Source organism: Drosophila rhopaloa, unplaced genomic scaffold, assembly GCF_018152115.1.
Source record: "Drosophila rhopaloa isolate 14029-0021.01 unplaced genomic scaffold, ASM1815211v1 contig_3, whole genome shotgun sequence".
Taxonomy (NCBI): domain Eukaryota; kingdom Metazoa; phylum Arthropoda; class Insecta; order Diptera; family Drosophilidae; genus Drosophila; species Drosophila rhopaloa.
Genome location: NW_025335123.1, coordinates 6437748 through 6460500, shown reverse-complemented (window position 1 = coordinate 6460500; position 22753 = coordinate 6437748). Strand labels below are relative to the sequence as shown.

Genomic DNA, 22753 nt, shown 5'->3' with positions numbered 1-22753 from the left:
AGTCGAGTCGAATGGAGCCGCGCGTAAAGATGTCCTTTTACGGAGCGTCGGCCACGGGAATGCAAATTAATGGAACCAGGTTACAATGACCGTTGTGGCAATTAATCGAGCATTATTACTGCCAGTACAGAGAAAACTGTGAGATATGATACATTTAATTTTTGACAATTTAAATACTAAACATTTAATGAGTAAGGGATTGAGAAGGTCCATTTATATTGCGTTTGTTTTCAGTGAAACATTTCATTCGCTTGTGCCAAAACATATCTTTTCTGTGATAAATTGTTTCTGCGTGCATCCACCACAACATAATATAAAAATGTGGTTTTGGTCAGTAAATGTATAGCATTTCCAAATTACCCGAGTTTCCGCCGAGGAAGTCTTAACTGTATATTGGGTGCGTTTTCGTTGCAAATTCCATCGGGGGCAGTAGAACCATTTAAATAATTCTAGATTTAATCATGAATTACGAAAATAAAATGACAATCATCAACGCTGCCGCTGCGACTAAGGTGTTTTCGTTTTTATTTTTCATGGCGCCCACATGGACGCGACACGGCTATGGCTGCTAATGCCCCCTGTCCAAACAATAAACTCATTTTCATCAAAAATTTCAACCTTGAAGGCCACAGAAGCTCGACTAAGCCGCAAGTAGGTAATCCGAAAAAATAATGGGAAGACAACGCATCTAGATCTACATATTTGCATCTAGAATCTTTACGTAAAACGTCAATGTATAACGTACTTATATACAACTATTAGTTGCCAACGATATTGCTTAAACTCACAAAAATTACCTGCATTGTTTATTTTACCTTTTTTAGGGGGACAGTTGAACTCAAAAAAATTACCTGCATAGTTTATTTTACCTTTTTTAGGGGCACAGTTTAATGTATTCTCCAATTCCTTGGTAATACAAATGATCCGAATTTTGAGTATAAAAAGTTAAACATAAACCCAAATATTATAACTTTGTAGTTAGTTTAACCACTAACCATACAATATACATATGTTGTTAACGCTGTGAAACTTATTTTTTATCTTCATTAAATTCTTTGAAGTCTTGAAATTAATAAAATGTAAAACATATACATATATGTAATTGAATCGAATAAGTTTCCCAAAAAAGGTTTAATGAAGATTGAATTTAAATAAAAGTCATATATAAGCTTAGACCGTACAATAAACAAGAAACATCTAGAAAAAAAGAGTCAGCCGTAGTATTGTTCTGCTGTAGAATTTACCTCTTGAGGATCGGCGAGATATAGGGAAAACAAATTTTCCCCACGTCACCAGAATATTTGAAACGAAACAGAACCCATAACACGAAAATATGTATGAGTGCTCTAGTCATTTGCCGGTATGTCATCCCACTTCAGCTCGTAGTCCGTCCATCCAAAACCAAAAACAAAACCCCCTCCACTCTCCACCCAGTCAGAAATCAATCAAAATTTGCTCGCGATGATTTAGCATGGAATTTTTGGCTGATGATGAGAGTTCACTAATTTTTCAGCTCGGGCAAATAGCGAGCAGCAAATAGCGATCTCGATCTTGTCCTGCGTGGGCGTCATCCATTGGCATTGGCTGCTGCTTGACGACAGCATTAAAATATGTGTCAGCTAGAAAAGCAAGTGTTGTTAATATTCAAACAAAAGCAAGCCATCACATATGTGCGATGTACATGAAAATACGTATACATAGTATAGGTTTGCGAGTGCAGTGTGCGGGTACATATTTAATTATAGGCGGAGAGATACACAAATTAAACTTTCGAATGCTCGCTGTAAATTGTTGGACAAAAGCGACAGTCTAAAATTTATTGTTTAACGTTAATTGATTTGGAATTGTAGAAATACTACAGCTTAAATCATTTGTTTAGCACTTGGGCCGGTAGAAGTCGACCAATAAACAAAATATGCAAGTTTATGTACATGTACTTTCAGGGAGCCGTGACTACTCCCACTTAGCTGTAATTCATTTCCATTTTTGCATTGCGGCATATTTTTGGCATTTACGGATAATGAAATATATCCGATGATATCATAGGGCATCATATGATTTTCAAAAAATGAGTCATCCAGATTGGTTTTCAATACAAGCAAAACTTAACTTGGCCTTACATCTCAATAAGAAAGATTTCGTATTAATTACAATTTTTTAATAAATAAATGATTAGCAACCAAAAATCTCGCTGAAAGATTAAAGAGAAAGCTTATAAAGACAATTGACTTTGATTTTTTGTTGGCGGTGAAAATTGATTTATTTATAGAAAAGCTCCTTCTCTTTCTTTTGTTGAAAACTAACTTAGTGTAGAAACCACTTTATTAAACGTGGTATAGTAAATTGAAATGTATGGAAGGTCGAAAGGATCTATTCGAAAATCATTAAATTAAAGTATGATGTAGACCGCGCCTTAAAATTTTTTTCTTAATAAATTAGTTGTTTTATCTTTTGATGCTATTAATGTTTTTGTTCTTTAGTTTATGCATTACCAAAAGCTACTGCATATCTCTTAAAATTAACATTCCATTCAACTTTTTATACCCTTGCAGAGGGTATTATAATTTTGGTCAAAAGTGTGCAACGGAGTGAAGGAGACATCTCCGACCCTATAAAGTATATATATTCTTGATCAGGATCACCTCCTGAGTTGATATAGCCATGTCCGTCTGTCCGTCTGTCTGTCCGTCTGTCTGTCCGTCTGTCTGTCCGTCTGTCTGTTTCTACGCAAACTAGTCTCTCAGTTTTAAAGCTATCGAGTTGAAACTTTGCACACACCCTTCTTTCCTTTGCACGCAGTATATATGTCGGAACGGCCGGGATCGGCCGACTATATCCTATAGCTGCCATATAACTGATTGATCGGAAATGCCATAACTTTGGTGTTTGTAAAGTTAGGAAGCTGGGATTTTCTATGGGTTTTATAGTTGGCCAATCAATCCGACCTACCAAATTTCATAAGGATCGGAGGACTATATCCTATGGCCGCCATATAACTGATTAATCGGAAATGCCGTAACTTTGGTGTTTGTTAAGTTAGGAAGTTGGGATTTTCTATGGGTTTTATTGTTGGCCAATCAAAGCCACCTACCAAATTTCATAAGGATCGGCCGACTATATCCTATAGCTGCCATATAACTGAACGATTGGAAATGCCATAACTTTGGTGTTTTTAAAATTAGGAAGTTTGGATTTTTTATGAGTATTAAGAATGCATCATATGAATAATTTTGGAGAATATAATTTACAGAGTATTCTGCAAGGGTATATCAACTTCGGCTCCGCCCGAAGTTAGCTTTCCTTTCTTGTTTTAAATGATATTTTTAACGAATTTAATGAGATATAACATTCCAACATTCGACCATTATTTCCGCGAGGTTTAAATCAAAAACCCGAAAAATCAAGATGATTTTTTCCGCATTTTGATAATAATATATTTTATAAGTACTCTCAGGATTTTTTTTCAAAAATTAATATAAAATGAAATTGTTTAGCTGTGAAATTCGGAATTTTATAACGAATTTAACGATGACATTCTAACATTTTTACCACTATTTTCAAGGTTTTGATTAAACAACCGAATGGAATTCTGCTATTTATTTATTTTATTTTTTTTTTGGTATTAGTGTTAAGTCGTTTAAAAGAGCGTTTCAATTGACAGCTACTATTGTCATCTTGCTCTGTTACCACATATATAAATATATATATCGATATAAGTTCAAGCAGAAGATTTTAATCGATAATTTGGGTACCCTGACAACCCTGCCATGCGATGAAAACGGTCACACTAAAAATAGCAAGTTGTGTGCGTGTGTATTCATTTGGCATCGGGGCGAAGAAAATAAACAATTGCCAACGAATAACTGGGAGTCCAAGTGATCCGATCCCGAGACCAGACCAAGACCATGTCCGCCTACTACAGCCTGTACACGGGCGATAACTACGACGACGAGTCGATCGGCGACGAGCGCAGCGAGGAAGGTGAGTACGCTGTACCCGGCTGTCCTGCCGATGGCTTCACTTACGGCTCGTATCCTGCGCGCTCCCAATCCCTTGCAGACACGGACGACGCCAGCGAGACCGAGTTCCGCAGCCCCAGCCGCTATGGCGGCACCAATGGCACCTCCAACAGCAACAGCAACAGCCTGGGCACCAACAGCGAACTGAAGGAGCAGTGAGTAGTCGTAGCGGGATACCCATCCTTACTTTTTCATCTCTTTAACCCATCCCTCCTCTTTCCGTGCCGCAGGATGTACCAGCACAAGCTGCTCAATCTGCAGAAGCAAATGGAGGAACTGGGCCAACTGGTGCACCCAGAGTACATAAAGCGCGTGAAGAAGCTTGACAACCAGCTAAAAGAGAGACGCCGCCTGAACGACATATACAAGGAGTACATGCGCGAGTGCGTCGAGCGGGACTACGTGCTGGAGAAGAAGGCCGCCCAGAAGGAGTACGACGAGAAAATGATGGACCTCAAGGACAACCTGATCTCGGACTTTGAGGACCGCAAGCGCCAGATCGAGAACGAGCGCTTCAGCCTTGAGCTGACCAACGATTCCATGGAGATCAAGACGACGGTCACGCGAAAGCTGCGCCGCCGTCCCAACGAGCCACTGCCGGTAATAGAGAAGCGCCGCAAACCGGCCACCGGCCAGCTCCTCGTCTACCAGCTGGACGACAAGGAGATCGAGTCGGACCTCAAGATCATCCAGCGTGGCAAGCCGCTGGCGCCAAATGTCCTGCAGCAGAACGGCATTGGCTCCTACGGTGGCGCCCAGCAGCAGCAACCTGTACACGGTCTGCTGGCCGAGCCGCCCGCCAATAGCGGCTACGTGGAGACCCGCATCGAGGACAACAAGCTGCTGTATGAGCGACGCTGGTTCTGCCGCGGCCAGCAGATCTATGTGGAGGGCAAAGAGATGAGCAAGTTTGCGGCCACCATCACCGCCATCGGCAACGAAGTGGTTCGTACTCCCAACCCCTTTTCTTTCTATTGCCTTGTTTCTAATCAAGATTCGCTCTTTTAGGTCTGGGTAAAGCGCACGAATGAGACCAAGGTCAAGATCAACATGTCGCATTTGGCCAAGGGGAAGATCTCGATTAAGCGGCGATAGCTTCGCCGTCGGGCCGGGCGCTTCCGCATCACGTCTGTCCCGCTACCTCGGTCAAGAGACATATTTTCATAAACATATTGGTACGAACGCAGCCCTAGACTAGGTGTACATTTTACTTAACGAATACTACAAACTGTAAATAATGAAACACTTATTTTTTATACAAAACGATTTTTATTGAATCTCACGAATATGCTTCGAGTATTGCAGCAGTAACTCCATTGGCAAGTTGTATGCTACATTTTCATAACTTATCCGTATCCAATCTGCGACAGTGGCTTTATCTGTTTTGTATACAAGTTCTGAATTGGAATAAGACCCAGATTCAATCTGGATTACTATTAAATTACTGCTTATATATTTCGGTTTCTTCGGGTAGAACTTAACCAATACCATTTTCATCCAAAACCCAGCAGAATATGGAAGTCCGGTTATCGATGTAATTATTTACGTCATGAAAATTGATCTCTGCAAAAGAATATACCTTATTGAACTCGAAAGCGTTCCTCTTTTCTGAAAATGTAACAATATTACATACTTACTTTTCTTAACGTACTAAAATAAATAAGTTTATCGCTTTTAATATGCATTAAGTCTCCGGTTTATCAAATCAGCCAGAAAATTATATTTTTAAGCCCAGTTTCTATATTAAAAGTTATTCCTTAACGCTTGCTTAGAAAGTTAAGCAAACAATATTATTGTTAAACCCTAATGTAGGTATTTTTAATTCGTTGAAACTCTTATGCCCTCAAGTTTATCAGTAAAAATATAAGAAAAAGGCCTAATAAAATCGGAAGCAATTATCGTTTGGTGAGACTTTACACGCATTGCAGTTAAAGTATTAAAATGTAAACCTTACCTTAAAAATATATTTAATTGGGCAACTAAATATTTTAAAATAAAATTAAATAGTTTTTAAATAAAAAAATATAGGTTTACTCCACCAGTTTATTTATCACAAGCAAGAATATTAAAAAACCAATTAAAACCATCTCGACAGGGTATTTAACCAGAGAAAAACACGCATTACACCCAAAAATTTATGTTTCACATTTCTCTGACGAAAAACTATTCGACTTACAGTAAAAAATTAAGGAATTTTGGAAGGAAGGAAGAAGTATTTACTAAACAAATTCTTATTTGCAATAATTTGGAATCCTTTAGTCCTACGGTGTTTAAGCGATCATGTAGCTTAAGTTAATGATTGTGTACCCTAATAAACCCAGAAACCAATTTATTTCGGGTAATTATAGTATTGCAAGATTTTTATCATTGATTTTTCGAAGCAAAAACACAAATTAGAATATTAAATCCGGTTTTGTTTCTTTGTAGAATAAGTCAAAAATAAGAATATTTGATGAATTTTGTTGCATTAAGACATCGTTTTGACCGCAGCCAATGATAACCTAAAATATTTCAGGTTTAATTTAGCATTTTTATGATTTTCACTTGGTGCCAAATAAATTACAAAAGCTTCCCATGCCAACTACTTAAACATCGTAAAATAACCAATTCTACATGTACAAATCTGATGCATTGCTTAATTGTCTCCCTGTTACAATTATGGAAAAAGGATTTCAGTAAAAAATCGTCACTACTTCGTTCAACAAAAGCAAAAGAAACTTAAATTTGGCAAGCCAAAGTCCATGTTTTTGTAACCCAATGTATGTAGCAATGCGAAAACGGTCGAATTAAAACTTGTAATGGGATTTGGTGCTATTTGTATGGAGGAATCTTTAAAAGATACTCGTTTTGAAAGCCATTGTCACCCGATTTTAACTTTAAAACCCTCTCTAACGGGCTAGCAATTGCACAGAGTAAATGGCACATGTTGATAAAGACTTTCAATGTGCTTATCAAATACGTGCATTATTTATAAGGTCGGAAATTATGAACCCTTTCTCATTTGCAAAAAGCCTGTAGTTTTGGCATAGCTTTCCCTACATTTTCGGTTTTTTATACCATTCATAGACATACGAATCAACACACTGATGGCATTGGGATCTTGCATATGCACACCAAAATCACTGGACCAAACACAAAAAAAAACAGCACGGGTTTCACTTGCGTTTGTTTTATAATTGCTCGTCATATAAAACACACACACATTTTTCTGATGTTTTGTTGAGGGGATCTTCAGTTCAACATTTTACTGAGTTTGATTTATACATAAAAAAAAAACTGAAGCGCATGGGTTTAGTTGCGCGATCCGCGTCCGAATCCGCCGCGGAACTCGACCTCGCCAGCGCCAGGTCCGACATCGGCCTTCTTGTCGACTCCACTGCCTCCGGGAGCACGTCGGTAGGCGGAGCGGTCCTCACCGGTCTTGGAGGCGTCTCCGGGTCCGCGTGGACCGCCAGCGGCTGGGCGCGGACGGACGGTCTCCGAGCGGGCGGGACGCTTCAGGGTCGAGGGGACGATCTCGGGCGGCAGGTGCAGGTAGCTGCGCAGCTCCTCGATGCCCTCGTTGGTGAGGTACCAGTAGTAGTGGCGCCAGGCGAACTGCTCCTTGACCAATCCGCGCGAGTGCAGCGACTGCAGGGCCTTGATCACGTGCAGGTTGGGGATCGACTCCAGCTCCGGGTGCTTCTGGGCATGGAAATCCTTCTTGGCCACGATCACGCCCTCCTTGAAGAGGTACTCGTAGATCGCGACACGATGAGCCTTTGGCATAAACATTCTGCACAGACAAAAAAAGGGAAACAAAGTATCGAATTAGCATCGCATTTTTCGGGGAGGTTCTTGTTCTTGTATACAGACAGTATCCATTTCATTTCACATATTGTTTATCGAGTTTACTGCCAAATTGGCAACATAAGCTCAGCACAGCAAAAAAAAAAAAAGGTATACATATGTATGTTCGGGAACAACATTGGGCACATATTTTCCCGGTGCGTCCATTTTAATATCAGTTTATTCAGCGGCCATTACCTGGATTGATTGGCAAACACAAAGTTACACGAACGCGAACGTATCGTAATACTCCCGCTGCAAATAAAAAGAGATTTGGGGGTTTTAAAATGTGAATTTCAGTAAAACAAATCGCGGAGCACACGCACTCACCGGAAACGTGAAGACGAAAAGAAAGGGAAACGGAAGGGATGACAAGAAGAAGACGGAGGGCAGTGTGGCCGACCTAATCAAAAATATGCGAACTATCGATTCCGCCATCGATGCATCGATATTTTTCTGGACACAATCCATGGTTGAGAATAACGGTAAGAACGAACATAAGCGTGTGTGACTTGCTTTCTGAAACTTATTGGGCTTATAATTTCTAGAAATAGTGTTATAGAATTTTTGAAGTACGTGAAATCCATTTTTCGACCGGTTTCCACAGCGACAGTGTTGCAAGATTGCCGCGTATCGATAGCAACTTATTTATGCACACACCCAAATTTTGCAAGTAAACAATTACCGATAGTCTTTTTAGCAAATTGTTACTAGTGCAAGCACACTAAACTACTTGTGGTTCCAGTACCGAAATAATCCCGATAACGCAAAATCAGGGCTTACAATAACATAGGGCTGCATTTTGGATTTAATTATTGTTTTGATTTACTTATGAAAAATAATTCAAATAATTAAATATTAAAAAAAAATGTAATAAACGTTGTTGCTTTTCGTCAAAATCCAACGTTTTTTTATTACGACTTGTTATTTATATATCTTGTTCAAGTCCACCCTTATTTTATATATTTTGAAATATTATTATATACCGGTTAATTTGTGCAAATAGACTTTGTTTTTATTTTAGCCAACATTCTTCGCGACTTATAATTTTTGTACTTCTTGTTGATGTTTTTTTTATGTATATGTTGAACTTCAATGTAACCATTGTTCGGTCATAAAAAAGCAACTAAAGCATTCGGATTTATTAAGGTGTAACATGTTATTTTAATATTTCTGGAAAATTAACATTTGGATTGACTTAAACAAATTTATCTTAACCTGCGGAACTAAAAAAAATACATATAAAAGCTTAGAGAAAAGTAACTGAATTACATCAGGTGAGAAATCTATTTTGTAGTTGAAGTCAACATGAATGGCTCAATTCTCGGTCGCTTTACGTATTTTTTTGGATAACGTTGTGGCTTTGTATACTCTATTTTTCAACTTTGCGAAGGCCGCCCGAACCTCCTTTCCGTAGTCACCGAATGTATACCCATCCCTTTTTTGTGACTCTGTGGTATAAAAGTACAAAATAAAAATTAAAAACGAGCGCAGGTTTTGTATTTTAAACGTACCATATAAAGACATGTTTAAGCTCACGTACGAATTCAGTCCCGTTTTGGAACACGTTCCTGAATAATTCATATTCATGAGAATCGATGTTGCTAATATTCTATTCAAGTGCTTTTTCACGCCCTCGGGGGAAAGGATGGTTCGGAACAGTTCAACCTGTCAGAAATATACATACATATATGTTCATAGAAAGAAAGACTTTTAAAATTTAAAATTCGTATACTCACATATTTTTCCGGGTTTGCCGCTACTTTTGCTTCTATTTCATCAAGTTCTTCAATGGTTTTTATAGGAAACTCAGGCTTTGGCAGCGAGGTTTGAAATTTTTCCGCAATTTTTTTAATTGTCGTCAATATTTTGCTATTTTGTTCTACCATCGTCGAAAGCTGGGACTCAATTTTTTCAATTCTCCGCTCCAGTCGAGACACATTTTTATTTTCAGAGCTGAGAGTTTGAACGATTTGATCGAATTGATTCTGTGTCAGAATGTTATTTTTGTTCGAACTGATCGTTTTTTTGGGTTGACTCTGAGATTCACCTCTTGATTCTTGAGCAGAACTATTTGATTCATTTGTAAAACTAGACTCATGTTCTATATCATCCGAAGCTAGCGACTTATTCGCCTTCTCTTTCTCTTCTTTAGCCAATCGCCAAAGGCTGGATCTGGACACAACATTCATTATAATGTATTAGGTTCGTGATTTTTCTGTATAAACGGCACCCCAAATGTCTGCGTCATATGTACATAGGTCCACCCTAATGTTATCGTCGCTGGTCATTCACATACAATTTAAGAACAATAATAATAATTAATAATTACCACAGTAAATTAAATTAGGTTATATTTTATTACATTTAATACATCAAATGTATAGTTGTTTTTTTTGGGACTCCGTTTTTGTAAACATAGTAAACCATTTAAGACTTAGGAGTGAGTAATATGCATAAAACACAATAAAGAATACGCTTTCTTTCGAACAGAAATCTAACTTGAACTCGCACGACCGACGAATACCGAATAACACAAATGAAACACCGGAAAAAAAGGTATTTTTATCATGTATTACCTTTCCCTCTCTCTTTTCTCTCTCTTTGAGCACGCGGCGTTCCATTTGCATTCTGCCGGATGCGAAGTTTGCATGTGTGATGACATTCTGCTTTCCAAAAAACGAGAGAGCGTCACCAGCAGTGCAGCCAATTTTGATTTTTTACAGCTAGGGTTTCGATTAAAAAACAGAAAAATCGGGCTTGTTTTTTTACGGTTTTAGCTAAAGTATTTTTCATAAAGGTAAAGGGTTGATATCACATTTTTTTCTGTGAATGCCACTTGATTGGACATTTTATAACCAATTCAACGAGACAACATATTTTTTCTTAAAAACCGAGTTAATTTTTTCGAGATTTTTCACAAAACAACTACAAAAAATTAAAAATTAAACCGAAATCCATCAATATTACAAATTTTATTTGAAAAAAAAAAGTCCTTAACCTATTATAAATATTTTAGACTAATATCTCATTGTGCATATGTATATATTTATTTGTAGGAAATGGGCAGTTTATTTTCGAGCTGTGGGGCGTCCTGAATACATCCCACTGTTTTCGCATTGAACTGTTCGGCAGCAGGGAGATTGGGTTTCTTGGCGGGAAGCCAGAGGCTTTCCAAACTTCCGAAGGGCGCCTCAATCAGGATGTAAATGGCGAAGGCGAGGAGCATAGTGAATCCAAAGTCGCCCCAGAAACGAAGCATCTGTAATGGTTTCCCATTGGTTAGTCGTTGGAGTCATCGTCATTAAGTTCCAAACTTACCACTTGGTAGTCACTGAAGTAGGTGTTGGTACGCGTTATCCCACCGTTGAGGCTCTCGATGAACATGTGGATAATGTACGCGGAGTAGGAGAGCTTGGACAGGGGCTGCCACAGCGGGAAGGAGAGGAAGCTGTTGGCCAGTCCCCCGTATCCTTGCATGCAGGCGAACACCACCCAGCAGAGGCCCAAGGGCCAGGCGATCCTTGTGAAGGTCAGGTAGAACGCTTCCTCCAAAATTGGCGGTGTCTCCAAAGCCTTCGCATACCCGAAGACCGAAAACAAGCAGGTCAAGAGCAGGGCCGAGCTAACTAGCCAGCCCACAAGGACAGTGAGGCGGTTCAGCTTGAAGGACTTTCCCCGGTTAATGTGCAGGAAGTATCCAAACAGGACGCCAATGAGATACGGCGACGCTCGAGTGTGTGTCGAGTAATAGATCTTCTTCATCGCATTATTGCTGGACGAAATTCTGCAGAGATTAGATGGTCAAAGTTAAAAGGCATGTTTCGGTTTTTGATTGCAAACCGAAATTCATATAAGTTTAAGTTTGGACGCACTATAAATTCATAACTTCATAACTACAAATTGATGTTGTTATTTGCAAATAGAAAGCAAGGATTGGCTTCCTGGCTTAACGATTAATAGCAAGACTTTAAGGAACTTTTTTAATCAAATTCGGTATTAATCAATTTAAAAAACTATATAAATGAATAAGAAATATAAACAAAGTGGGTTTTCCTAATGAAACTCAAACCCTAAAGTCAGAAAGTTAGCTAGGCGAAAGGCATTGTAAGCTATAATTTCTTTTCCTATGTTATTAGCCCTGAGTTTAAAGAACTTAAATTCAAATTGAGTTCGATGAATAAACCTAAAATAAAACAGTAAAGCCTACGATACTTACAGAGAAACGTTCTCGACGACCATTATACTAAAAAGACCAGCTGCCAGGAGTAGCATGATGACAAAGATCGCCGCGGCAGCCTTCGATTTCCATTTGAAGAGCGCGATGAGGAGTAGGGGAGCAATGATGTAGAGCTGCATGTCGACGGCCAGGTACCAGGTATGGCCTAAGCACTGGACAGAAATTAAGAGGGACATGAGCGGGTGCATCCGAGCCAATACAAAGTAGAGGAACCTACAATTTCGTTGGTGGCATAGTTCTGCACATACAGGAGCGTCCAGACCCAGGTGCGTTCGCAAATTGAGTAATCGTCGAAGCTAACCTTTCCGAACAGCGGGCCGTCGCCCATCAGGGGCAGGATCTTCATGTACACGATGATGGACAAGGCCAGGACCGGAGTGAGACGCAGATAGCGATGCAGATACATCAGGGGCACATTGAGCTGTCCCTTGGTCCTGCAAACGAAGCCCATTAAGATCAGCATAACTACTCTCTAAGACCAAACATACCTCTCCATTGCTCGCAGGGCAATCACTACCAGCAAGAGGCCACTCAAGAAAAAGAAGGTGTCCACTGAATAAGCTGCATGCTGTAATAACATGCTATACGCCGATTGGCGCCACTGTCAAGAGAAAGCATAATAATTAAATAAAAATGAACATAATAATCTTTGGGTGTACTTTACCGTGTGCAGTTTGACAATGTTCATATTGGGACCGAAGAGGAATACGAGATATACATGTCCATATACCACCCAGATGAACGAAAGGCACCGAATCCCATGGAGGCAGTCAATGACATTGGGGTTGCTCCTGGTGTCCGCCAGCCGGAAGAGCACTCGGCAGTTGGCACGGGCCGAGAATGCCTTGATCCACACATTTAGGCTTTCTGTCGGGAGGAGTTTCACATTAGGCCATGGATTCGAATTGTAATTCATCCTCGCAATACTTACTTTCATCCCGGCACAATAGGCAGTCATATAGAGTGGCCAGGGCCATCAGTGTGGCTAATATCGACAGCACGACTCTGCAAATATCACCTTTAGGACCTTTCTTTGAACTCGCTAAAGTGCACTTACATGGTGAATATGGTAAGGCCATCGTAGGGTTCTCGATCGGCAGTCTTGCATCTATCCTCCCTCACTAGAGGATCATCCGGATTGAGCTCCAAGTTGAGAAGACTCTGCAATAACTTCCGTAGCATTGTGTCCATGTGGGCGGCGGAACAGGAGGCGGGAAAACAGACCGCTGTCTTAAGTGACACATATTCCGATATGCTCGGCGCGATTGATATCCTGGTGAGGCAGTACTTGCCCTGGACACTCTGACTGGGGGTAACATGGTGCTCTATGCCGAGGCACTCGTCAAAGTTTCCCAGATCAATCAGATTGCCGTAGAGGATACCCGAAGGCAGTGTGCCCCACGAGTCGATCACTGTGTTAAATTGGGTGAGTTAATTAGATGATTAGATATTTCAAATAATATTGCATGAATTTCCATTTTCTTTATGTGTGAGACAATATACAAAGTACCATAAAGGATACAAAAATGGTTTCCATAGCATATTAGGTTTTAAAGAATAAAAAAAGGACACGAATTCTTTTTTTTTTTTTTTTTTTGGGAAAACTACCCATAGACTAGGGTTACTGGAATAAATGAAGACTTACTTTTTAGGGCCCAGATCTTTGCACTCGATACATCTTTTGCAAGTATTTGTAGATCTGCCAGGCATTGCCGAGCATCCGTGGAAGGAAGTCGAGTGTGCTGATCCCGAAGCAGATCCTGCACCAGATCCGAATTGGTAATGTTCTGGTAGTGGTCGAAGAACTCCACCGCCAGGCGTCTGAGTCCGGAAATGGTGTGGTAGGTTGGTGGGTTAACGAGCTCCAATGAACCATCTTTCGGGGAATCCAGACCGATGCTGGCGCTAACTAACGCCAAGGACATCAGCAGGAGCGGAGTAGTTAATTTAATGTTGACCATGTCGATTGGTCTGCGGTAAGCAACTGATTGTTTGGGTTAGCAGTTCGGCCCAGCTTATAATCGAAGGCTAAAACTTCGATATGTAATGGTTTGCCTTTACTAGTGTTATCACAGTGCAGTATGTGAACCTAGCCAATAAAAACCTAGGAATCTTAGTTATCGACGGCTAATCATTCAGGACCGAATCGGTCTTTGTTCAACTGCTAAAATCAATGTCACGATCAATTGTGTACTGGGATATTCTCTACTACAGTCAAAGTCTGCCCCAAATTACCTTTAAATCGTAGTACTGGATCAGACTTAGCCGGCGATAATACCGATAGCACCATAAATTTGGTCTAGACACGCTTTTATGGAAACATTTTAAACAGAAATGTGTTGAAGTGTTGTGTTTGTGGAACTGAGAAAGTTTTTAAAAGGGCATGTAGAATAAGATTCGTATTTTTTGGATTATGAACAAACATTCTGACAGATGCGATGATTAAAACTATAGATGAAATGCATGAGATATAAAACCAATCGCAACCATTTTTCATAGTGATTTGTGAACCATATTGTTCACTTAGTTCTGCGGCTTTGAATTTGTTACTAATTCTTGTTTTTGTATAGAAATGGTAATAGATAATAAGTCCTTAGGAGCCATAACATCCAAAAGAGTACTATGGGCTTCGCCAAAACTATAGTTTAAACTTGCATTTATACGTACTCCAGAAATTTCAAGTCGATCAGATTTGTACTTTCGCTGATATAGACACAATTTTAATTAATTTAATCAAGTAAAATATCATTTTCGTTTGTGCTATCAATTAATTTTGAGATAAACTATTACTTTTTATATTTTTCTTTCACCATTTTTAATGTACACCGGATGGGTGACTTTTTTGGGATCTTGGCACATTAAACTACGGTGTTAGTAGCTTTAACCAATTTTTTTTTTTTGAAATAATAACGAAATGGTTACAAAGATAGGTGCACTGTTGCCTAACTGAGCAACTTAAACAAATCAGAAATAATAAACAAAAAAATTAATTATGTCAGCAGCACATAATAAATATAAACTATAGAAAAGTTATATAAATTGAGTCTTAGGATATGCGAGAAATTTTACCAGCAATGCTATGGTAATCATTAGGTCAAGACCCGAGCCAGCAGGGCTTGAGGATGATGGCGTTTCAGTCTTCTCCTGATTAGCTAGGCTGTTAGGGTGACCTCCAAGCCTCTCCGTGTATTTTAGTGCAATCGCCTCAATTTTATCCCCAATTTTAGGTACGCTCAATGTCCGCCGTTCTCATGTACCATGGAGCTCCTGAGATCCTCCTCAGCGTCTTTGGCTTGAAGTACCCTTATTTTGTTGAGGAGCGTTTAAGCTGTGTATAAAAATATCCAATTTAAGGAAGTACATCTACACGAAATCGTAGCACATTTATTTGATACTGTTTTGTTAATAATATTTTGAAACGATTTAATTAAAAGATTTGCTAAATGTATTGTAAATACCTTTTCTGTTTTCTTTTGCTATAGTGTCAATTTGCTTTCAAGAGGCTTTGCTATCATTTTTCGGATTAAATTAAAAGCTTAACAGTTTCTTTTAATCTACAATTATTCTAAGTAAACCAAATGCGTACCGCAGTAAAGCTGGAATTTTGATTATCTGACGATTACAGTGCGATTCGTTTTAATTATGGTTTGTGTACATATCAAAATGACCGTGCAAAGCAAATCACTTTCCCGAATAATAAACCTGAATTGATTAACCGGAATTGTTTTGCCAATGATAAGAGGGCACTGCAATAATGCTTAAGAGTATTTACAGGCTAATTCGATTTTATTGAAGCGATGCCAATCGAGTTAAGCGGCCTTCCTCGAAATTAGTCATTGAATAGTAGCAGACAGTTCCCCCAAGTAATCTTCAAGTACTTTTCGAATCGCCTAATACCGCGATAAGTTACAGATTCATTGGGGTGACAGCAATATTACTCAGAAAGCAGCTGCAGACTTCAAGTTTCCCCGTTATCACTAAGTGTCCCGATAGTCTTATTCAAAAGCGTTCGCCCCCATTGTTGTTAGGTGACCAAAGGGACTTTACTTTGTTGACAGAAATTAAAATTAAATTTCTCTAGGCCTAACTAAAAAGAGTGGATTGATAATGATCCATTCCAATTTTTAAGATTGTTTAAATAGTCCCATAAAAATACTTTCGCAGATATAGACTTTGGACACTCTAACATAAAATGTTATGAAATGATAATTATTAAATTTTAAACACATGTTCAAGATGACAATATAAATAGATGGAACGAAGGATTTTAATTTTTTACATTATCTTATTTTAAGAATTTACAAAAAGGGCGTACAAGTTCCATTAAATATCAAATTTTATTTTTTTTTAGTTTATTTTTTTAAAGGATGAACTTTATATATTCCCAGCTAATAAAATAAATCAAATAATGAGTTTTTGAGAAGTAACTGTAAAGATTAATAGGTTACTCAAAATAAAAAGAATAAGCCGAGATCCCAATTTAATTAAAAATTAAGACAACGCTATTTCAATTTATATATGCTCATCATGCTAAGAACCATTAAAAATATTTTATAAATGCTCAAAATGTTAAGAACCAATACTAATGCGAAAAATCCTAGGATTTTCAAGAGGCTTGACCAAATTGGACACCGAAAGCGAATAAATGAGGAGATAAGTAAGCCAGATTGACTATTCTTAGCATTCCATGGAACAGGAATAACATAAGGAATATCGACCTATCAGTAGTTCTGAACGTGTGTGGGCGTTACCTCTAGTACCTGTCATGTTCAAAATTTGTAAGCTTTTGCGATTGGAGCAAATCGGTAGAGATAAGCAGTAAAATGTGGCGATTTTTGCGTTTTGACATGACAGAATCTAAGGTTTTGTAAAGATAGCATCGACTTTTCATTATCGCAATGGGGGGCGGGATCCCTCTGAAATATAAACACCTCAGTAGTGGTAGCCAGCCAATCAATAACACTTGGCCACCAGTCCGAGCAACATGGTTAGGCTGGCAATAACCCTGTGGCTGAGCGTTCTGGCCTTGGCCACCGTTAATGCCGAAATTGAAAACATATTTGCTCTAGCCAATAAGCAACTCCTTACCGAAGACTTGGCCGTGGATGTGGATCGTTACTTGGCCGTTTCCAAGCTAAGACGCTTGGCAGTGGAGTTCTTCGACTACTATTCCAATGTAACACTGGCGGATCTGAATGTTGGGGATCAGCACTCGAGGCTGCCTACATTGCAGGACATGGAATGCCTAGCAGACTTGGCGGTCGTAACCAGAGACCTATCGTCTTTTAAAGTCTGGGCGTTGAAGAGTAAGTGCTCTGCTGGAGTTCTCAAGAAACTCTTAAACCAAATCTATGCGATCCTTTTGCAGTGATCGATTCGTGGGGCCTGCTGCCTGCGGGAGTGCTGGTGGGAAACTTTTGGGACTTGGGCAACTTTGATGAGTGCATTGGCATAGCCCACGCTGTGACCACCAGACACAGTGTCAAGGGCAAGTATTGCCTTACCAAGTTGGTTCCGAGCGTGTCGTTGAATGTGGCCATTAAGACGGCCGTCTGTTTTCCCGCCTCCTGTTCCGCCGCCAACATGGACACGATGCTGAAAAGACTCTTCCAGAACCTCCTCAACGTGGAGATCGGCACAGAGGTGCAAATAGTGGACGAGGCTACGTGTCAGACCTCGGCGACGAAGCCCTACGATGGCCTCACCATTTTCACCATGTAAGTACAGCTGATTTGGAAGATTTGCCTATTTTTTGTATTATTCTATGTTCTTGTAGAGTCGCTCTGTCGATACTGGGTGCTCTAGTGGGACTCTCCACGATTTATGATTACTTCTTTTGCCAGGACGAGAGTGAGTATTTTTCAGAGTACTTAGTTAAAACTACCAAAGCTAATGCGCCAATTTCCTTGGTAGAAACCATTAATCCAGTAGTCAAAGCTTTCTCGGCGCGTTCCAATTCGCGGGCTCTATTCAAAATTGTGGACACCAATTCGAACCCCAATGTCATCGACTGTCTTAATGGAATCCGTTGTCTTTCGTTCATCTGGGTGGTCTTCGGTCATGAATACCTCGTGTTTGCCATGTCACCCAACATAAACATGGCCGACGCTTTGAAGGTGAGCTAAACCCTTTAACGGACGAAAATTTTAATAACATATTACTATTGTTTAGTGGATGAACTCCATCTTCAGTATGTTTGTGTTACATGGGATCTATGCTGTGGACACGTTTTTCTTCTTGAGCGGTCTATTGCTCGTTGTGATTGCCCTGAGATCGATGGACAAGTGAGTTTAGTTCTTACTTAATATTCTGAACTGTAACCTGATTTTTTTGGCACTTTTTGTTCAGAACCAAGGGAAAGCTAAACATTCCAATGATGTATCTGCATCGTTATCTCCGCCTCACCCCCATCCTGGCCTTCGCCATTCTTATCTACATGAAGATTCTGCCACTCCTGGGAAATGGCCCGCTGCAGGGATCAGTGAACTTCGACGATTACTCATCGTGCGAGAACACCTGGTACTGGACGCTTCTATATGTGCAAAACTATGCCACTAATGATCTGGTAGGGTCTTTGAACAACGTCCTATGGGACCAATGATACTAATGAAATCGTTCTTGCAGTGTATCAGCCATTCGTGGTATTTGGCCGTCGACATGCAGCTGTATATATTCGCACCCTTCCTTCTAATCGCCCTGTACAAATGGGGCAAGAAGGCGGCTGCCGGAATCTTTATCCTTATGTTGCTCCTGGCATGCTGTCTCTTCAGCATAATGGTCATCAACAATCTATCCCTGTAAGTGGTTGCGGGGAATATCGATCTATCGTGGCTAAATTCTCGGCTTTTTCAGGGGTGGCCAAGGTACTGGAGCCATGAAGAGACTCTACTATGCAACGAACACTAGGGCCTCGCCCTATCTCATTGGCATCTTGTTTGGGTACTTCCTGCACACCAACCGGGGCAAGGACTTCAAGCTGAACCGTCTCACAGTCCTCGTGGGCTGGCTGGTTGGCTTGGCCCTGATCTTCACCTGCTTGTTTGCGGTCTATGGCCAGGGTTCGTTGCCCATTGTGGAGGAGGCCTCCTATGTGACCCTATCCCGGATCGCCTGGCCCCTGGGCCTCTGCTGGGTGGTGTTTGCCTGCATGCACGGCTACGGAGGACTGGCCAGCGGCTTCCTTTCCTCCCCGCTGTGGCAGCCCTTGTCCAAGCTCTCCTATTCCGCCTACATATTCCACATGTTCATCGAGGGTCTCAACGGAGGAATAACACGCACCAGCACCTACTTCAGTGACTACCAAGTGATGCTTCGATTCTGGTCAGACTTTGGCTTTACGATACTGTTCTCATACCTCATGCACATTCTCATCGAAGCGCCATTTGCCAGCCTGTTGAGCATTCTGTTGCCAGCAAAGAGGCCTAATCCTCCGCCAGCGGCTGTCATTGAGGCCAAGATTGCTGAAGTTGAAACAACACCCGACGAATCTCCAGTAGAGAAGCCTGCGGAAGTGAAATCCGATACATCTGAGGAGGTGGCTGGGACTCGCCCCGAAGATAATTCAGTTTAAGCATAAGTCTTAAGTACTTTTTATATCAAACTACTTTTTTCGTAGCCATTGAACTTGTATTTAAAAAAATTTTGTTAACGCTATACAGTAAACCATTTTTAAGGCCATTACTTTTCTCACAGAAATCAGATTTCGAATTGTTTTATCTCTTAATCCTTTTCTTAATTCCCTAAAAATCTGCGTTTATAACTTGGTTTTTAATTTTTGTTCAATTTTTTGTCAATTGCGCGAAAAATGGGCTTGCAGAAAAGTGCCAAAAAACTGCACTTCTAAGCTCATAACATTTTGTACAGACATCCGATTTCAAAGTGGCATACCTCAAAATGATTGTGGTTTAATACTCTAAAAAACTGGATTTTCACTTTTTTTTTTGTTGGTCGATTTTTAGTCATTTTTAATGATGTTACCCCTTTCCAAATTTTCGAAAAATGGGCTTGCAGAAAAGTGCCAAAAAACTGCCCTTATATGCTTATAACATTTCGTACAGACATCCGATTTAAAAGTGGCATACCTCAAAATGATTGTGGCTTAATACTCTAAAAAACTGGATTTTCACCTTATTTTTTTTTTTGGGTCGATTTTTAGTCATTTTTAATGATGTTACCCCTTTCCAAATTTTCGAAAAATGGGATTGCAGAAAAGTGCCAAAAAACTGCACTTCTAAGCTCATAACATTTCGTACAGACATCCGATTTCAAAGTGGCATACCTCAAAATGATTGTGGTTTAATACTCTAAAAAACTGTGTCATAACATTTCGTACAGACATCCGATTTCAAAGTGGCACACCTCAAAATGATTGTGGTTTAATACTCTAAAAAACTGTGTTTTCACCTTTCCAAATTTTCGAAAAATGGGCTTGCAGAAAAGTGCCAAAAAACTGCCCTTCTAAGCTCAAAACATTTCGTACAGACATCCGATTTCAAAGTGACATACCTCAAAATGATTGTGGTTTAATACTCTAAAAAACTGTGTTTTCACCTTATTTTTTTTTTTTTGGGTCGATTTTTAGTCATTTTTAATGATGTTACCCCTTTCCAAATTTTCGAAAAATGGGATTGCAGAAAAGTGCCAAAAAACTGCACTTCTAAGCTCATAACATTTCGTACAGACATCCGATTTCAAAGTGGCATACCTCAAAATGATTGTGGTTTAATACTCTAAAAAACTGTGTTTTCACCTTTTTTTTTTTTTTGGGTCGATTTTTAGTCATTTCTAATGATGTTACCCCTTTCCAAATTTTCGAAAAATGGGCTTGCAGAAAAGTGCCAAAAAACTGCACTTCTAAGCTCATAACATTTTGTACAGACATCCGATTTCAAAGTGGCATACCTCAAAATGATTGTGGTTTAATACTCTAAAAAACTGGATTTTCACTTTTTTTTTTGTTGGTCGATTTTTAGTCATTTTTAATGATGTTACCCCTTTCCAAATTTTCGAAAAATGGGCTTGCAGAAAAGTGCCAAAAAACTGCCCTTATATGCTTATAACATTTCGTACAGACATCCGATTTAAAAGTGGCATACCTCAAAATGATTGTGGCTTAATACTCTAAAAAACTGGATTTTCACCTTATTTTTTTTTTTGGGTCGATTTTTAGTCATTTTTAATGATGTTACCCCTTTCCAAATTTTCGAAAAATGGGATTGCAGAAAAGTGCCAAAAAACTGCACTTCTAAGCTCATAACATTTCGTACAGACATCCGATTTCAAAGTGGCATACCTCAAAATGATTGTGGTTTAATACTCTAAAAAACTGTGTCATAACATTTCGTACAGACATCCGATTTCAAAGTGGCACACCTCAAAATGATTGTGGTTTAATACTCTAAAAAACTGTGTTTTCACCTTTCCAAATTTTCGAAAAATGGGCTTGCAGAAAAGTGCCAAAAAACTGCCCTTCTAAGCTCAAAACATTTCGTACAGACATCCGATTTCAAAGTGACATACCTCAAAATGATTGTGGTTTAATACTCTAAAAAACTGTGTTTTCACCTTATTTTTTTTTTTTGGGTCGATTTTTAGTCATTTTTAATGATGTTACCCCTTTCCAAATTTTCGAAAAATGGGATTGCAGAAAAGTGCCAAAAAACTGCACTTCTAAGCTCATAACATTTCGTACAGACATCCGATTTCAAAGTGGCATACCTCAAAATGATTGTGGTTTAATACTCTAAAAAACTGTGTTTTCACCTTTTTTTTTTTTTTGGGTCGATTTTTAGTCATTTCTAATGATGTTACCCCTTTCCAAATTTTCGAAAAATGGGCTTGCAGAAAAGTGCCAAAAAACTGCACTTCTAAGCTCATAACATTTCGTAAAGACATCCGATTTCAAAGTGGCATACCTCAAAATGATTGTGGTTTAATACTCTAAAAAACTGTGTTTTCACCTTTTTTTTTGGGGTCGATTTTTAGTCATTTTTAATGATGTTACCCCTTTCCAAATTTTCGAAAAATGGGCTTGCAGAAAAGTGGCAAAAAACTGCACTTCTAAGCTCATAACATTTCGTACAGACATCCGATTTCAAAGTGGCATACCTCAAAATGATTGTGGTTTAATACTCTAAAAAACTGTGTTTTCACCTTATTTTTTTTTTTTTGGTCGATTTTTAGTCATTTTTAATGATGTTACCCCTTTCCAAATTTTCGAAAAATGGGCTTGCAGAAAAGTGCCAAAAAACTGGCCTTATATGCTCATAACATTTCGTACACACATCCGATTTCAAAGTGGCATACCTCAAAATGATTGTGGTTTAATACTCTAAAAAACTGTGTTTTTACTTTTGTTTTTTTTTTGGTCGATTTTTCGTCATTTTCGTCAAAATGGGCTTGCAGAAAAGTGCCAAAAATCTGCCCTTCTAAGCTTATAACATTTCGTACAGACATCCGATTTCAAAGTGGCATACCTCAAAATGATTATAGTTTAATACTCTAAAAAGTTATGTTTTCACTTTGGTTTTTTTTTTTTTGTCAATTTTTCGTCATTTCCAAATTTTCGAGAAAAAAAATTAAATTTTGTAAAATTAAATGGACATTTCTTCATTAAAAAATTATATAAGTCATACATTGGTGTTTCTTTTTTGCTCTAAGACTATTT

At 39.1% G+C, this 22753-nt stretch overlaps 5 protein-coding genes across 6 annotated transcripts; 2 read left to right on the top strand and 3 right to left on the bottom strand.

The window, feature by feature from the left end:
* Window positions 1-3769: 3769 nt before the first annotated feature.
* Window positions 3770-5301, top strand: LOC108043041 (sin3 histone deacetylase corepressor complex component SDS3). The gene is made up of 4 exons (XM_017121582.1): window positions 3770-3981; window positions 4060-4174; window positions 4250-4964; window positions 5028-5301. The coding sequence occupies exons 1-4, from the start codon at window positions 3906-3908 to the stop codon at window positions 5112-5114; spliced, it is 993 nt and encodes a 330-aa protein (XP_016977071.1). The 5' UTR covers window positions 3770-3905; the 3' UTR covers window positions 5115-5301.
* Window positions 5302-7172: 1871 nt separating this feature from the next.
* LOC108043050 (40S ribosomal protein S10b) lies at window positions 7173-8237 on the bottom strand. The gene is made up of 3 exons (XM_017121592.2): window positions 8178-8237; window positions 8046-8102; window positions 7173-7794 (listed from the first exon to the last, which is right to left on the bottom strand). Exon 3 carries the CDS (start codon window positions 7791-7793, stop codon window positions 7311-7313), a length of 483 nt encoding a protein of 160 aa, XP_016977081.1. The 5' UTR covers window position 7794; window positions 8046-8102; window positions 8178-8237; the 3' UTR covers window positions 7173-7310.
* Window positions 8238-8975: 738 nt separating this feature from the next.
* Window positions 8976-10394, bottom strand: LOC108042639. Of its 2 annotated transcripts, XM_017121031.2 has the most exons (4): window positions 10213-10394; window positions 9587-10130; window positions 9362-9515; window positions 8976-9298 (listed from the first exon to the last, which is right to left on the bottom strand). In XM_017121031.2, exons 2-4 carry the CDS (start codon window positions 10037-10039, stop codon window positions 9165-9167), a joined length of 741 nt encoding a protein of 246 aa, XP_016976520.1. In that variant the 5' UTR covers window positions 10040-10130; window positions 10213-10394; the 3' UTR covers window positions 8976-9164. The 2 variants fall into 2 exon arrangements, with proteins under 2 accessions (XP_016976520.1, XP_016976528.1); XM_017121039.2 differs by lacking the exon at window positions 10213-10394 and having other exon boundaries at window positions 9587-10169.
* Window positions 10395-10896: 502 nt separating this feature from the next.
* On the bottom strand, window positions 10897-14122 carry LOC108042614 (nose resistant to fluoxetine protein 6). The gene is made up of 9 exons (XM_017120958.1): window positions 13733-14122; window positions 13145-13499; window positions 13019-13092; window positions 12752-12954; window positions 12576-12688; window positions 12305-12521; window positions 12067-12239; window positions 11169-11634; window positions 10897-11109 (listed from the first exon to the last, which is right to left on the bottom strand). The coding sequence occupies exons 1-9, from the start codon at window positions 14046-14048 to the stop codon at window positions 10897-10899; spliced, it is 2130 nt and encodes a 709-aa protein (XP_016976447.1). The 5' UTR covers window positions 14049-14122.
* Window positions 14123-17061: 2939 nt separating this feature from the next.
* On the top strand, window positions 17062-19771 carry LOC108042664 (nose resistant to fluoxetine protein 6). Its single transcript, XM_017121061.1, has 8 exons — window positions 17062-17393; window positions 17456-17804; window positions 17864-17937; window positions 18001-18203; window positions 18259-18371; window positions 18436-18652; window positions 18712-18884; window positions 18940-19771. Exons 1-8 carry the CDS (start codon window positions 17072-17074, stop codon window positions 19655-19657), a joined length of 2169 nt encoding a protein of 722 aa, XP_016976550.1. The 5' UTR covers window positions 17062-17071; the 3' UTR covers window positions 19658-19771.
* Window positions 19772-22753: the final 2982 nt, after the last annotated feature.

What these genes read in the sequence shown, in the direction of transcription:
- LOC108042639 (XM_017121031.2), bottom strand. Translation starts at nt 10,039, where the DNA reads ATGAATGTTGTGTCCAGATCCAGCCTTTGGCGATTGGCTAAAGAAGAG. An exon ending in CGGCAAACCCGGAAAAATAT is followed by an intron (nt 9,516 to 9,586) that starts GTGAGTATACGA and finishes TATTTCTGACAG; the next exon opens with GTTGAACTGTTCCGAACCAT. An exon ending in CTTAAACATGTCTTTATATG is followed by an intron (nt 9,299 to 9,361) that starts GTACGTTTAAAA and finishes TTTATACCACAG; the next exon opens with AGTCACAAAAAAGGGATGGG.
- LOC108043041 (XM_017121582.1), top strand. Translation starts at nt 3,906, where the DNA reads ATGTCCGCCTACTACAGCCTGTACACGGGCGATAACTACGACGACGAG. An exon ending in AACAGCGAACTGAAGGAGCA is followed by an intron (nt 4,175 to 4,249) that starts GTGAGTAGTCGT and finishes TCCGTGCCGCAG; the next exon opens with GATGTACCAGCACAAGCTGC. An exon ending in CCGCCATCGGCAACGAAGTG is followed by an intron (nt 4,965 to 5,027) that starts GTTCGTACTCCC and finishes TCGCTCTTTTAG; the next exon opens with GTCTGGGTAAAGCGCACGAA.
- LOC108042614 (XM_017120958.1), bottom strand. Translation starts at nt 14,048, where the DNA reads ATGGTCAACATTAAATTAACTACTCCGCTCCTGCTGATGTCCTTGGCG. An exon ending in ACTATGCCACCAACGAAATT is followed by an intron (nt 12,240 to 12,304) that starts GTAGGTTCCTCT and finishes ATTTCTGTCCAG; the next exon opens with TGCTTAGGCCATACCTGGTA. An exon ending in ACTTCAGTGACTACCAAGTG is followed by an intron (nt 11,110 to 11,168) that starts GTAAGTTTGGAA and finishes AAACCATTACAG; the next exon opens with ATGCTTCGTTTCTGGGGCGA.
- LOC108042664 (XM_017121061.1), top strand. Translation starts at nt 17,072, where the DNA reads ATGGTTAGGCTGGCAATAACCCTGTGGCTGAGCGTTCTGGCCTTGGCC. An exon ending in ACATGGCCGACGCTTTGAAG is followed by an intron (nt 18,204 to 18,258) that starts GTGAGCTAAACC and finishes ACTATTGTTTAG; the next exon opens with TGGATGAACTCCATCTTCAG. An exon ending in GCCCTGAGATCGATGGACAA is followed by an intron (nt 18,372 to 18,435) that starts GTGAGTTTAGTT and finishes CTTTTTGTTCAG; the next exon opens with AACCAAGGGAAAGCTAAACA.
- LOC108043050 (XM_017121592.2), bottom strand. Translation starts at nt 7,793, where the DNA reads ATGTTTATGCCAAAGGCTCATCGTGTCGCGATCTACGAGTACCTCTTC.